At 38.7% G+C, this 13,206-nt stretch overlaps 2 protein-coding genes across 2 annotated transcripts in view; one reads left to right on the forward strand and one right to left on the reverse strand.

Annotated features, from left to right (window-relative positions):
* Positions 1–10,127, forward strand: gpr143 (G protein-coupled receptor 143). Its single transcript, XM_040005477.1, has 9 exons — positions 1–471; positions 2,673–2,782; positions 3,098–3,192; positions 3,593–3,685; positions 4,000–4,109; positions 4,204–4,312; positions 6,042–6,159; positions 6,246–6,501; positions 9,170–10,127. The coding sequence occupies exons 1-9, from the start codon at positions 216–218 to the stop codon at positions 9,271–9,273; spliced, it is 1,251 nt and encodes a 416-aa protein (XP_039861411.1). The 5' UTR covers positions 1–215; the 3' UTR covers positions 9,274–10,127.
* tbl1x (transducin beta like 1 X-linked) overlaps positions 9,906–13,206 on the reverse strand; it is a 21,170-nt gene continuing 17,869 nt past the window's right edge. The window contains exons 12-15 of the mRNA XM_040005476.1: positions 13,042–13,169; positions 12,310–12,475; positions 12,115–12,216; positions 9,906–11,959 (exon numbers count right to left, since the gene is read on the reverse strand). Of these exons, the coding sequence (XP_039861410.1) occupies positions 11,933–11,959; positions 12,115–12,216; positions 12,310–12,475; positions 13,042–13,169 (423 nt within the window). The 3' untranslated portion in view covers positions 9,906–11,932. The remainder of the gene's footprint in view (positions 11,960–12,114; positions 12,217–12,309; positions 12,476–13,041; positions 13,170–13,206) is intronic.

The raw sequence follows: 13,206 nt of genomic DNA on the forward strand, positions 1-13,206 counted from the left end.
GGCGCTTTGTCGGATTCTTGCTTTGTGTGACACAGTTAAGCTACAACTGCAGGGATTAAATGGAAGCACATGATGATTCAACCCCGTGATTTCTCAGTTGGGTCATGGACTCAGTCATTTCCTCTCATTTTCTTTTCTTTGTCTTCTTTCTTCTGGCACGGTAGTTCATTTTCTTCCTTTCTCTTTCTCCGCGCTGCTTTTTCCTTCAGTCCATCATGGCATCTCCGCGGATGGAGACTTTCTGCTGCCCGAACCGGGACGCAGCGACAGAGTTTGTGGTCACTTTTCAGCCCGTCTTATTCGGCGCTTTAAGTCTGGGAAGCGCGGCTTTAAGCCTCTTATTCGCTATTTTACAAATTCTACCAAAACGCAAAGGATACAGAAGACTCGGGCAGTATCCTCTGCCAAGGCCTGCGTCCTCCTCGCGGATATTGTTCATCATCAGTATATGTGACATATTGGGATGCACAGGTAGAGAAGAAACTGCTGGCATTGACCTACTTTTTCTCTTCATAGTTGAGGCAAAGAGCGAGTTAGTTTTCGCAGCGTGGTTTTGCTTGCTGGATCTAATTACGCACGCACATACTTTCCTTTTAACCCCTTTGTTGCACTGCATTGCATAGGTGCAACTATGAGAAATGTGTCTGTTAAAAGAAAAGTGTGAGATTTAATCTGCAATAGTCGATGCTACATATATTTTTACAAGATAAAATGTGTGCCCAGGGTCATGAATTCAATTAAAATCAAAAGAACGAATCGGGATCCTCTCATGTGAGTGATGAAATAACTCAGAAGAACTGCTGCACTTTTAGTTGGCCTAGATTGATTGGAATGCGGCGGATTTCTCAAAGTCACACAGGGATGACACGATAATCTTTCCAAATACAAATGTAAAAAAATTAAATGTAAATAAAAACAGTATTTAGTATGATTGTTTAGATTATTTCATATGTATTTTTGTTGAAATCCTTATCTGTGAGAAAGCAATTATTGGATTTTGAAAATTGTTTAGATTTTGAATTTGATGCCAGCACTTCTTTTTTTTAGATGAGTGACAGCGGGCCAGTTTCCTTCACATACTCTTTCACCAAATATTATTTACTGATGTTTGAGAAAATGCAGGGTTTGGTTTGACATTGTCTTGCTGAAATAAGTAAGGCCTTATAAGGTCTTTCCAGTGCCTGCATGTGAATCTTTCATCACTAAATAGGCCTTCACAGAACAGTTAGTAGAGCATGATTGCATGGTATGCAACAGTGAGTTTTCCACTTCACCTATGCCCATCTTAAATGAGCGTGACCCAGAGTTGGCACCAGTGTTTCTGGATCTTGTATGTATTTTTTTTTCCTTTGCATTGTAGAGGTTCAGCTCACATTTGTGAATGCAGCAATAAACTGTGCTGTTGGCCAGTGGTTAAAGTTAGTGTTAATGTCCAAGTCACTATTTAGTTCTTTGAAAGCTTGTTTTTGACATTCATAAATTGAAATTTTGTGCTATGATCTCAAATTGTTGACTTAGTAACTCAAAATGTAGACTTGTGGTTGGCTCTTTTTTATGGCTAAAATAAGCTTCCACAGTTTCTTGGGATTTCAACTATTCAGTATAGTTTTTGACTTTGTTGAATCGAGTTGTCTGCATCTTCTGAATCTTTGATGCTATTGCATACTGTAAAGAATGCAACCATATTCTTTGAATTTTTATATTGAGAAATGTTATTCTTGTAGGCAGTCTATCAAAGAGTGGCAAACCCCTCCTGAGATGCTCTCCGAGTACTTATGATGTTGCTAATTAATAGAGTGAGCAGATATCAACAAAGTAAATGTGGGCCAAACACTGTTTGTCTGGAACAAAGTGGGACTCATTAACAATGCTGGAAAGTGGTCAAGTGTATTATATTTTAACATTTCAAACTCACTGGTATTTGAGCTGCTGTTGAGTCTGGTAACAGTCTTTGGGTTTCAGAAGGAGTGCAAACAAAGAGAAAAACTTTATATCTCAGTATTGTTTTATTCTCTTTTCCATCATATTTGCCAACATCTGCAAAACCTGTGATTTTCTGGTGACTTGTAACTTTCACTGATGACATGTCCATTCAAATCCAGAATGGACATGTCATTAAAGTTTTAACGTTTAATCTTTTCATTTAAACAAAGGTTTTAAATTGTATACATTAATTTCTTTAACTTAAAGTTTACACAGCATCCCAACCTCTTTTTTTTTTCTAAATGGGTTGATTTCTGTGTACTTGGTGCCCATGGAGATTCATGCACCGCTGCAGGGTAGCAGCTTGAAACCCGCTGATGACACAGATTAAAATGAAATACAGAACAGTAATAAAGCTTCTGGGAGTGCTTCCATTGTTCCATTCGGCAGTGAAGCTAGGAAGTTTCATGGAGGAAATGGAAACACCCTTATAAAACACACCTGGTGGGCGTTAATATTTCCACATTGTAAAATAACTCTTGAAAGGACGCTGCCACTTAATCTAATTAGTCAAAGCACTTAATAATAAAAGCTGAAAATAATAAATCTGTGGTGTTTTAAAAGTAATGAAACCCACACCAAGTTGACATCTCCTGGTAATGTTTTCGCCTTAATTATATTTGCTTGCAAAGTGGGATTTCCTCCTCAGCAGTTACAATTAAAGATCATGCACTGTTTCCTTCTTGCAGGTGTCATTGTAAGATCATCTGTGTGGCTAGGTCTGCCAAACATCGTCGACCACATCTCAGTATTCAACAACACCGATGTCTGGCCAGAAGTCTTCTGCGTAGGCAGCGCAGTATGTATTTTTTTGCAATAGTGAGATAGACTTATATATGCCTTGATAACACAGATGTTGCAAGCAGAGATGTGTAGTTATTAAGACAAAGGGACAGCAATAACTTTTACATTAGAAAAATTATTATAGAAAAATACACTTAGATTTGTTCGTTCCAATAATATTCACTTCACGCACAGAAGAGGTCATTTTGTTTAATGCATCATCACACATGACACGTGACACAAATAGCTGATAAGCCAAGTAAACGACACATCTTTATCAGTTATTATGATCTGTAAAATAAGTGTAAGGCATTCAATTTATGTGTTGCAGATGTGGATCCAGTTGTTTTTTAGCGCTTCTTTCTGGTGGACCTTTTGTTATGCGGTTGACGTCTTCCTGGTGGTGAAAACATCTGCGGGAATCAGGTTCCCCCCACCTCACCTTCCATTCGCAATTCATTATCACCTTAGCTTCTCCTCTGATAGGATGCAAGATGAAGCAGTATATTTTTACCAAGCAGAGTGTGAAACATTTTTCTCTCACAATGCTCAACTGCCACCTGTGTTTTTATATTTTGGTTTTCACAAGATAAAACTGGTTTGAATCAACTCTTGTATTCTAAACTAAAGGTGCAGGTTTCCATGCTGTCTATTGTTGCTATAGTCTGAGTTTTACAAGCCTCTCGTACTTCTCTCCCCACTCAGTCTTATTCAATTGCATTTTGTACAACAAATAAATGGGGGGAAAATATCCTCAAGATAAAGAACGACAACATGTAGTGAGAGCTTGGTCTCATGACTTTGTTTTTTTCTTCTCCCCCAACAGCACCATTATACTCTACCACATGATTACATGGGGCCTGGCTGTGCTGCTGTGTGTTGAAGGAGTGGCCATGCTGTACTATCCATCTATTTCTGAGTAAGATACCACTGACTGCTGTCCTGCTGACAGGCACATTTAAGCATCCGTTGGTGGAAAAATTGTATATACATATTAACAGCCACAATAAAATAACAGCAGAGAACTTATCAAACATATCAGTGGTTCTAACCATGTCTTAAAAAACGTCATTATTTCCATAGAAAAAGTCTGCTGTTGTATGGCTATTATTAAGTATTAAGTACAGCATTTTCTGACGTAGAGAAATATTACAATAATTCTGTTAACTATCACAAAGTTGATTTTTGATGCTGAATGAACTATTTCTCATCTGTTTTTTTTTCTTCTCCCAGCTGTGAGCAGGGCCTCCAACATGCTATTCCTCACTATGTCACCACATACGCACCGATGCTGCTCGTTCTCACAGCCAACCCTGTGTTTTTTAATCGGACCGTATCTACTGGTGAGTTCCTCGCTCTCGAATTTCTCTGACAAATGCAACTTCTTACACATGTAAATGAGGGGAAATAAGATGCTTTCTCATCTCTCTCGCCTAGTGACATCTTTGCTGAAAGGACGACAAGGAATCTATACGGAAAATGAGAGGCGGCTGGCGAGTGAGATAAAAATACGCTTCTTTAAAATTATGCTGGTGTTCTTTATTTGGTAAGTTAAGAACTAGTTTTGGGAAGGAAATAAGTGCTTCTTGCTATGTAGTAAATATAAATCTAGTGCTACGAGCCGGCAGCCTGTTAACATAGACAGAAAATGCACTGATAAGATGAAACAAAATGAATCTATCCACATGTTAAATCACCTTTGTTTGACCCATGAACCGCACCGTATAATACAGAAAAATCTCACTTGATTTCTGAGCTGAGTGAACACTTTGCTAAAGAGTTTCTGGTCTCGTTTGCTTTTTTCATGTCTATTTTAACACAAAATAGCATCATTTTATAAAATCATGGTACTGTTTGGATTAAAAATGGACAATTATAGAGTGCAGCTGCCAAGTGGTTTAGAAGTTGTTACCATATCAGTGTGACGTGTCCTCAATTTCTCATTCAGCTCCACCTCTCAAACCTAACCCAGTTTCATGGTGACTATGTACAAAACAAAATGGCAAAGAGTCCACTGAACTTTAAGAACAACCTAAGTGTTTCCACTGTTAATTCAGTTCAATTCAATGTTATTATACAGCATCAAATCACTAACAACAGCTGTTTCAAAGTAAAGATCCTACAATAATTGGGAGAAAGCCCCAACTCTCGAACGACACCCTGTGAATAACCTGTGAAGTTTATTCTGTGAAGTTTTGGTAGCTTGCTGGGCTGAAGCATCCAGGTGTGTGTAAACAATGCCACAATTCCCCAGGAAATTCAAAATACAGACCCGATGCAATGCTCAGATTAATTGCAAACAACCCATTAGCTAGATATCAGACTCTACAGGCCTCATTTAGCATGTCAAATGTTCATGAACTCCTCTAAATATCATAATATTAAAATGTCTGTGAAATGAGTGAAATGTAAGGCCATCTGTCATACTAAAGTTTGGCTGAAAAAAATCTAAAACAGAACAGTTAAAAAAGAAAAGTGTTGTGATGGCCCGGTCAAATTCCAGACGTCAGTGCTGAAATGCTGTGGCAACACATTAAGAGAGCTGTGCATAAACAAATGCCTACAAACCTCAATGAATTGAAGCAATGATGTAAAGAAGATGGGGTTGAAATTCCTCCACACTGATGTGAGAGACTGCAAAGGTCATACAGAAAACAATTACTTCAAGTTATTGTTGCTAAAGGTGCTTCTACAAGCTATTGAATCGTGGGGTGCACTTATTTTTCCACAGGACTGCATAAAATAATGAGAAACCTTTTTCCCATGACTGTATGCCCGTCTTTTATATACTGCCTAAGGTTTAACCGGTTTAAAAACCAGAATGTAAAAAACGTTGTAGTTTTATGGATGGGTGATCCAGACTAATTCTTTCCACTGACAGCAAATTATCAGTCTTGGCAAGTTTTTTGGCAACTTCACACTGTAAGAAAGGCCAGGTTATATTTCGGAGGCTAGGTCGAGAAGTTATTAATCCAGTATTCTTTTAATAACTTAAATTTAACTGCATTAAATTTTGTGTTTATGAGGATGAACCTGAGGGCAAATTGATTTTTAAAACTCACACAGTCACAGAAACTAAAGCCAAGCCTGCTTAAAGATTTCAATATTTCAATTTCAGTAAACAGGCCAAAACATGCAAAACAATTATTTGTGATTTCAAACTTTTTACTACCTAACCATTAGGTCTTTTCAATGATTTGTAAATAAGAAACATCGTTAACATTTTAATGTTCTTGTAATAAGATGTGGGGGTTTTTTCTTCTCCGATGTTTTAGCTGGGTTCCCAACATCATTAATGAGAGCCTCCTCTTCTACCTGGAGATGCAGACAGACATCAGTGACAATAGTTTGAGGAATATCAGGAACACAGCGCTCATCACATGGTTTATCATGGTGGGTTTTAACAGGAAACCAGCGTACAGCACGCTACTTTAACCTGCATGCAATGCCTTGAAAACCTTTATATTCCACTCTTTCAGGGTATACTGAACCCCATGCAGGCTTTCCTTAACACCCTGGCCTTTCATGGCTGGACAGGCTTTGACATTGACTTCAGCCTGCAGCAGAGGAGGGAGCTGGTCTGGGACTCTGTCTCTACTTCAGCAGCTAACATGACTTCCCATAACCCTGTGGTGGGAACTACTCTGCTTTACCAGAGTCACGTCCAGGAATCACAGAAGAACATGATGGGAAACGGGCAACACCACTCTGATGCCATCAGCGTCCTCTCAGAAGGTAATCGGCATGTCAATGGTGGTAGCAGCTCGCCAGTATATCAGGGCTGGTGATGCTAAAAAGATATCAGCATCATATACTGTATGGGCTACCTCCGCTTAATATGAAGCACGGTTTAGTATTTTCTTTGAGATCTGAATACTGTTATGTTTTGTTTTGTCTTTTTTAAAAATAAATTAGCTTTATCAAGGTGTTGCAATGGCCTAGTCACAGTAGAGAGCCACTAAAGCAAACAAAGCTCGCTGCGATTCATTTTAAATAGAATTTTATATTGTACTGCTGTACTGTAGCCGACGCTTACTGGGTGGAACCATGAATCATGTTGTGACGTTACGCAACACCCTCCACAATTGTCTTCATTTCTTCTTTTTGATTTGTACTGAATGCAACAGCAATGGGAAACTGCAGAGCACAGGAAGTTAAAAGATTTTCTGTGGAGAATGAACTAAAGTGATTAGAACTTTGCTGCTATCGCTCTGAATGTGTTGCTTTATTTATAGATGACTGACATGCTGTGTAATTTCATCAGCTGCAGTTTTTCAAGGTGCTACTCTGGTGCCAAGCTATCACACAGCGCATTAAGTGCAGATAATAAACAGAGAGCAGTGGAAGCCAATAAGAAAGAAAAACAGGTAGAATACATCACTCTGTCTGATACTGACTTTTAGCCAGGAAAAATAAAGAGATTAGATTCTGCATATATACTTTCAACAGCCACTTTATTAGGTACGCCTGTTTAACTGCTTGATGTAAATATCGAATCAACCAATCACACGACAGAAAATCAATACATTTAGGCATCCAGACATTATTAAGATGATATGCTGAAGTTCAAAGTGAGCATCAGAATGGGGAAGAAAGGTGATTTAAGTAACTCTGAACACGGCATTATTGTAGGAGCCAAAGGGGTTGGTCTGAGTATTTCAGAAACTGCTGACCTTCTGGCATTTTCCCACACAACCATCTCTAGGGTTTAATGTCCAAAAGAGAGAAAATATTCAGTAAGCAGCACTTCTCTGTATGAAAATGCCTTCTTAATGCCAGCAGTCATAGAAGAGTGACTCCTTCAAGCTGATAGGGAGGGAACAGTAACTCAAAATAACTATGGCAGAAGAGAACACATCAAACCTGGAAGCAGAGGGGCTACCACAGCAGAAGAATAGACTTTGGTGCCACTCCTGTCAACTAAGAACAGGAAAGTGCGGCTACAGTTTGCAGAGGCTCACCACAATAGATGTATTTTTAAATTTAAAAATAATAAAGTTGCCTGGTCTGATGATTCAGAAAAGCTGGGATTTGGCATGAACAACATGAAAGCATGGATCAATCCTAACTTGTATCAAAGCTCAGGTGATGTAATGGTGTGGGGCATATTTTCTTGTCACATTTTGCCCCCCTTATTATTAGCTAAGCGTTTAAATGCCACAGCCTGCCCGAGTATTGTTGCTGACAATGTTCATCTGATCATGACCACAGTGTACCCATCTTCTCACGGTTGCCTCCATCCCCATGCTTCCTGTCAAGACTCAGATTTCTCAAACTGATTTCTCGAACACGACAAGGAGTTCACTGTACTCAAATGGCCTCCACAGTCACCAGATCTTAATCCAATAGAGCACCTTTGGGATCTGGTGGAACAGATTTGCATTATGGATGTGGAGCTAACAAATCTGCTGCAACTGTGCGATGCTACCATGGCAATATGAAGCAGAATCTGAGCGATGTTTCCAGCACCTTGTTGATTCCTTACATGAAGAATTAAGGCAGCTCTGAAGGCAAGAGAGGGTCCAACCCCGTACAAGTGAGGCGTACCTAAAGCGTTCGATGTAGTATGCAGATTACATCGAAAAAAGAAGATGACGAGCTCATTCTTTGACTTTCCAGCAATGTATTTCACAAACAAGTTTGCAACTTACTGTGACGCACTGCTTCACATCTGCTCTGTGATTCATTCTCTGCCACATGCGCTAAAAAAAGGATGTGAAAATTGCAAAAAGGAATTGAAGCTGCTCTGCTGGACAAGCTGTGATAACACAATTTTCAATTTATGCTAAGCATCCATTAAGCTGCACCACCTTATTAAAAAAAATATATATAAATTGTATCAAATACAGCAACACAAATTGGTCTATAATTTGACATCAGTGCATAATATAGCAGCAATTCTAACTTATAATTTGAAGAGATTATAACGCTATAGTCCCTCAAAAGCCGTTTTAAAGTTCAGCTCATTTTTCATTGTGAATATTCAAACTTTATATGCCAAGTCCTTTTGAATATCGTGGAAACAACTCCCAGTTATATCTATATGTACTGTAGCTCAACACTTAAGTGCATTTGCAGCATATTCATGTTAATTTTATCCCTGAGTGACAATTGTGCACCGTACACCTCATGGACAAAATCCTTTCAGTGCTTTGTACCACCAGTGTCCCTGACATGTTAAGTATATTAAAAAATAAAGTTAATCTTTGAAAGAATATGTTTTTCCCCCCATTCTTGTTTATAGATCATGTTTTTTTAATGCATTTAAAAACCACAAATCATCATTTCCACATTAAAAGCTGCATGGAAAGATATATGTTAACACAAATACGCAGTTTTGATAAGCTGAGGTGGTGTAATGCGCAGAAGCACCAAGTAATCTACCCCTATTTTGTCTTGCTAGGTTCAGAGTCTAGTACAGTTGAAATCCACATTTCCAGCGAGCTACAAGACTATGAGGATGTAGACGCTGACGGAGAATCCTTGGAGAACTCTGTGAGGCACTAACTGGGGTCGTCCACAAACCACCTTCCTCCACTTTGCTGCACCGCATTGTTTTTGTGGTCACTTTTTTTTGTAGATGGTCTCCCATTAAGCCTTTGTTTTCCTGCTGAGATTTGAACTGGTCATGAGTTTCATTATTTGGTATGACAGACTAAGCCTCATTCCTGAGTCCAATCCTTTTTTTTTTTTTTTTTTTTTTTAAATCCCTTTCCATAAAAAGAAAAAATAAAAGTTCTACGTTTCAGACCCATCAACTCAACAGTCCCAGAATGAAGACGGCTGACCTTTAAAAGTACTTTAAGTGCTTGAAGACACATTTCTTCAAATTCTTTAAATTGCATACACTGATTTTATGACAAGAATCATTTTCATTAAGCTGTAAAAGCCCCACAAAATGAAATAAGCTAAATAACTAATCTTAAAACAAAGTTATTGTATTGCCAGGTGTCCATGTTGTATTTTTACACACATGTATTTCATGCTATATTAAATATCTAAATATCTTTTACACTTTTGACTCAAAAACCTTTAAATTTTTCCCCAAATCTACAATATGTTAATGAGCTCAAGAAAAAAAAAAAAGGGGGGGGGGGGGGGGAGAGAACACACAATTCAAGACAAAGGCTTGAGTTCTGTTATCAAAATAGAGTAATTTATTTGAGACACTGAATGACTTCAATGTTGTTGTTTTTTTTTTTTTTCTTGGAAACAGGTGACAGACCCTGGATCAGGGTGAAAAAGATAGTAGCCGTCACAGCGCTTATTCCATATTGGGCTCCTTAGCATGCCAAGAATGGCCACTGACCTACAGCCCAATGCTCAGTCTGACACAGACAATAATGGCTCTTAGCAAATTTTAAAAAAAAAAAGTAGTCAAAAAAAAAATTAAACACCCATTAGTATCCAATTGTGACATTAAAAAAAACAAAAAAAAAACAAAAACAAATAGTTGGACCTTGACTTTCAGCAAAATGTGATTTTTTTCTGAGCCCACCGATACAAAAGTGCACTTCATGTTGCTCCTGCTGAAGCTGACAAAAAGTGAGACAAAAACAAATAAAATCAAACAATAAAATGAAATTAAAAAAAAATATTAAAAGCTAAAAAGGCAAATCAAAGTGGTAGCAGGTTCGCTTGAAGATACTTTTACTTTACATCCAAGCAGGCAGACATACTGCTCACAACACACATTTCAAGCTCAGCACACCTGATCAGCTTTAAAAAAAAAAAAATTTAAACAACAGCAAGGCTTTTGCATAAAATCCACCTCCTGGTCAAATGATCTGAACTTTCAGTAGGCTGATCAGAGGAAAAGTGCCAGAGAGGAACCATGCTAATAATAAAACAAGCTGCAGAAACTTTCCTTGCTTGTCTGCTTGGCAGTTACAGGTTTGTGAGTCCCGTGATGACTTGTTTTACACACAAAACAGAAATAAAAGCAGCAGGCTAAGTAGGATAGTGATGACTGCTAATATCTTTAACAAGAGAACTTCCCAAATGCAGATGATGCGGTGTACATTTCCTCCATGGCTTTTCCTTGATGTTTTTTCTGTGATTCATTTAACGAAAAGTAAGCTCGATCAAATGGATACGACTGGCAGATTTCAGAAAGGCTGCAACATAAGAAGCTCATGAGATATGCACTTCATTTAAAGAGTGGTCTTGTCTTGAATTATCAGCAAAGATCTGATAGCTCTAGCCATTAAAAAGCCCCTACAGGATTGCAATAAAGTGTGCTGTATATAAACATATATACACAGTATATAAGTCTGTGTATGAATCTAATTTACATCTTTACATTCTTTAAATTTACATCTAGAGTGGCAGATAATTCTCTGTATAAAGCACACTTTTCACATCTTGTCCACAGAATGACGTTTTCTGACGACTGAATCGAACAGGTCATTTTTGGAAGTTAGGACAATTTCTTGGCAGGCCTTTCCTTTTGTGTTGTGGAACCTGATGTTAAAAATGAGCTAAGAACTACCTCGTAGCGGCACATTCAGTTTGATTTTCAAAAATCCATCTGTGGAAAATAGATACAAAAAAAGAAAAAAAAGAAAAGATGGAGGAACAAAGGAAAAAAAGAAAAGGAAAGGAAGAATTACTCTTGAAACAAACGTTTCTCCACTGGGGAGAAATTAAGCACTGTGTCAACAGACAGCAGCAGTGCTTCAGTTTTCAGTATCAGCTACTTTCATTGTGTTACTTCATTACGACATGAAGTTCCTCGCAATTTGTTTCCTCTCACAGCCAAACACCAGTGTCTCAATAACACTTTTGTCTTTATATATCTCGGCTCATCCGTGTTTCTACCCTCACAACCCGAAAACGGTGGACCAGTGGCCCGTGGGGATCGCAGCACTTCATCATAAGGAACCATTTTAATACATGGATGCACCCAGCGAGTTGTGTCCAGTCTAGGGGAATCTCTTAGCCAGCTTCCGCTATGTCTCAAACAGGCTTCTCATAAAATACACACATCGACTGGAAGGTGCGCTGAATTCAGTTGGAGTTAAAACCGCTGCAGTGATCTGGTTTTATTCCGGTGAGAGTTTTCATTCAGTTCACCTTTACAGCCTTTCTTGAGCAATGAGTGTGTGTTTGCTGATGGCAGGAGAAGGCATTTTTCTCCACAATCCAGGATTAATCATCAAGTGGGCTATTTTCGGAGATCGAGAACACAAACCTAGAATGTTAAAATAAATAAATAAAAATTAGATAGCTTTAATATTACATTTCAAGTCTGCATTTTTACTCGCTGTTCTTCAAATATTGGTCGTGAGAGCTTTCTGACATTTTTGTTTTATTTGAAATTAAAATTGTAAAATCAAAACAGCTTACCGAGCCGTCGGAGGCACTGGCACCAACTTTGTCTCCGGTGCTGTTCCAGCACACCTCGAAGATGCCGCCAGTACCCCTGTAGCTGTGCACCAAGGCTCCAGTCTGAAACAAAGCCACAAACAAATGATGATGAATGACAATTAATTGTCTCTTCTCTGACGTTTGGCACAGTATAAGTTCCAGTCCGGCTCTTACCGTAGTATTCCAAATGTGGACACATTTATCAAAGGAGCCGCTGGCTAGGTGTTTGCCATCAGGGCTGAAGGCCACGCTGTAGACCGGTTCCTGGTGCCTGGTCAGTGTATGAATACAAACTCCTCGTTCAACATCCCACAGTCGCACTGTAGAGTCAAAAGAAGCGCTGTGTGGAGAACAGAGGATAGGAATCAGATGGTTAAGCAGCATCAAAGCATCCTAATAATCAGTTCCTTCAATAAATGTTAGCTTTTATTTCCACTGCTTTATATTGCAGAGGAAGGCACGGGAAAAAAAATTCCATTATTGAAAGCTACCCATTTGCATCATTTCAGTTTTTAAAAGGCCATGTCCTAACCTATTTCACATTGCCTGTTATATCAAACTCTAAATTTACTGAAGATTAAAGTAAATGCAGAATAATTATTGTGCCAGATGTGCAAGGAGGTCATTACGCACCGTGGACATTGACAGTATTGAAACTAGGAAATATATACATGCATGCACATCTGTGTCCGGGTGCAGGGATTTAGGTAACACAGTAGTGCTGAAATTTTGCCTGAGACATAGTTTCTTCTCATTAAGAAGCATCGGGGCTTGTGGCCTTCGCAAACACATCTATAAGGTTCGACATACACACAGCTCATAGTGAACACAACAAGCCAGGACTTCATTAAAAGTTGACCCGTGTGATCGGTATTGAATGCGAGTTATATATAATCAATCTCCTACCTGGCAAGCATGATGTTGGCGTTGGGGTTATTTGTGCTGGGGCCTGTTGGGCTCCACTTGATAGTGTAGATTTCTTTACTGTGAGCCTGGAGGTCATGGACACATGACTCCTGCTTCATACTCCAAATCTGTACGTGAGGGGAATGGCAAAAGCAAAGTATGTAT

Source organism: Simochromis diagramma, unplaced genomic scaffold (assembly GCF_900408965.1).
Source record: "Simochromis diagramma unplaced genomic scaffold, fSimDia1.1 OVJJ01000501.1, whole genome shotgun sequence".
Lineage (NCBI taxonomy): Eukaryota > Metazoa > Chordata > Actinopteri > Cichliformes > Cichlidae > Simochromis > Simochromis diagramma.

Excerpts from the sequence above, each read along its gene's own strand:
- gpr143 (XM_040005477.1), top strand. The coding sequence starts at position 216 with ATGGCATCTCCGCGGATGGAGACTTTCTGCTGCCCGAACCGGGACGCA. Across the intron at positions 6,160-6,245 it reads TCATCACATGGTTTATCATG|GGTATACTGAACCCCATGCA; the intron begins GTGGGTTTTAAC and ends CCACTCTTTCAG. Across the intron at positions 6,502-9,169 it reads CATCAGCGTCCTCTCAGAAG|GTTCAGAGTCTAGTACAGTT; the intron begins GTAATCGGCATG and ends TTGTCTTGCTAG.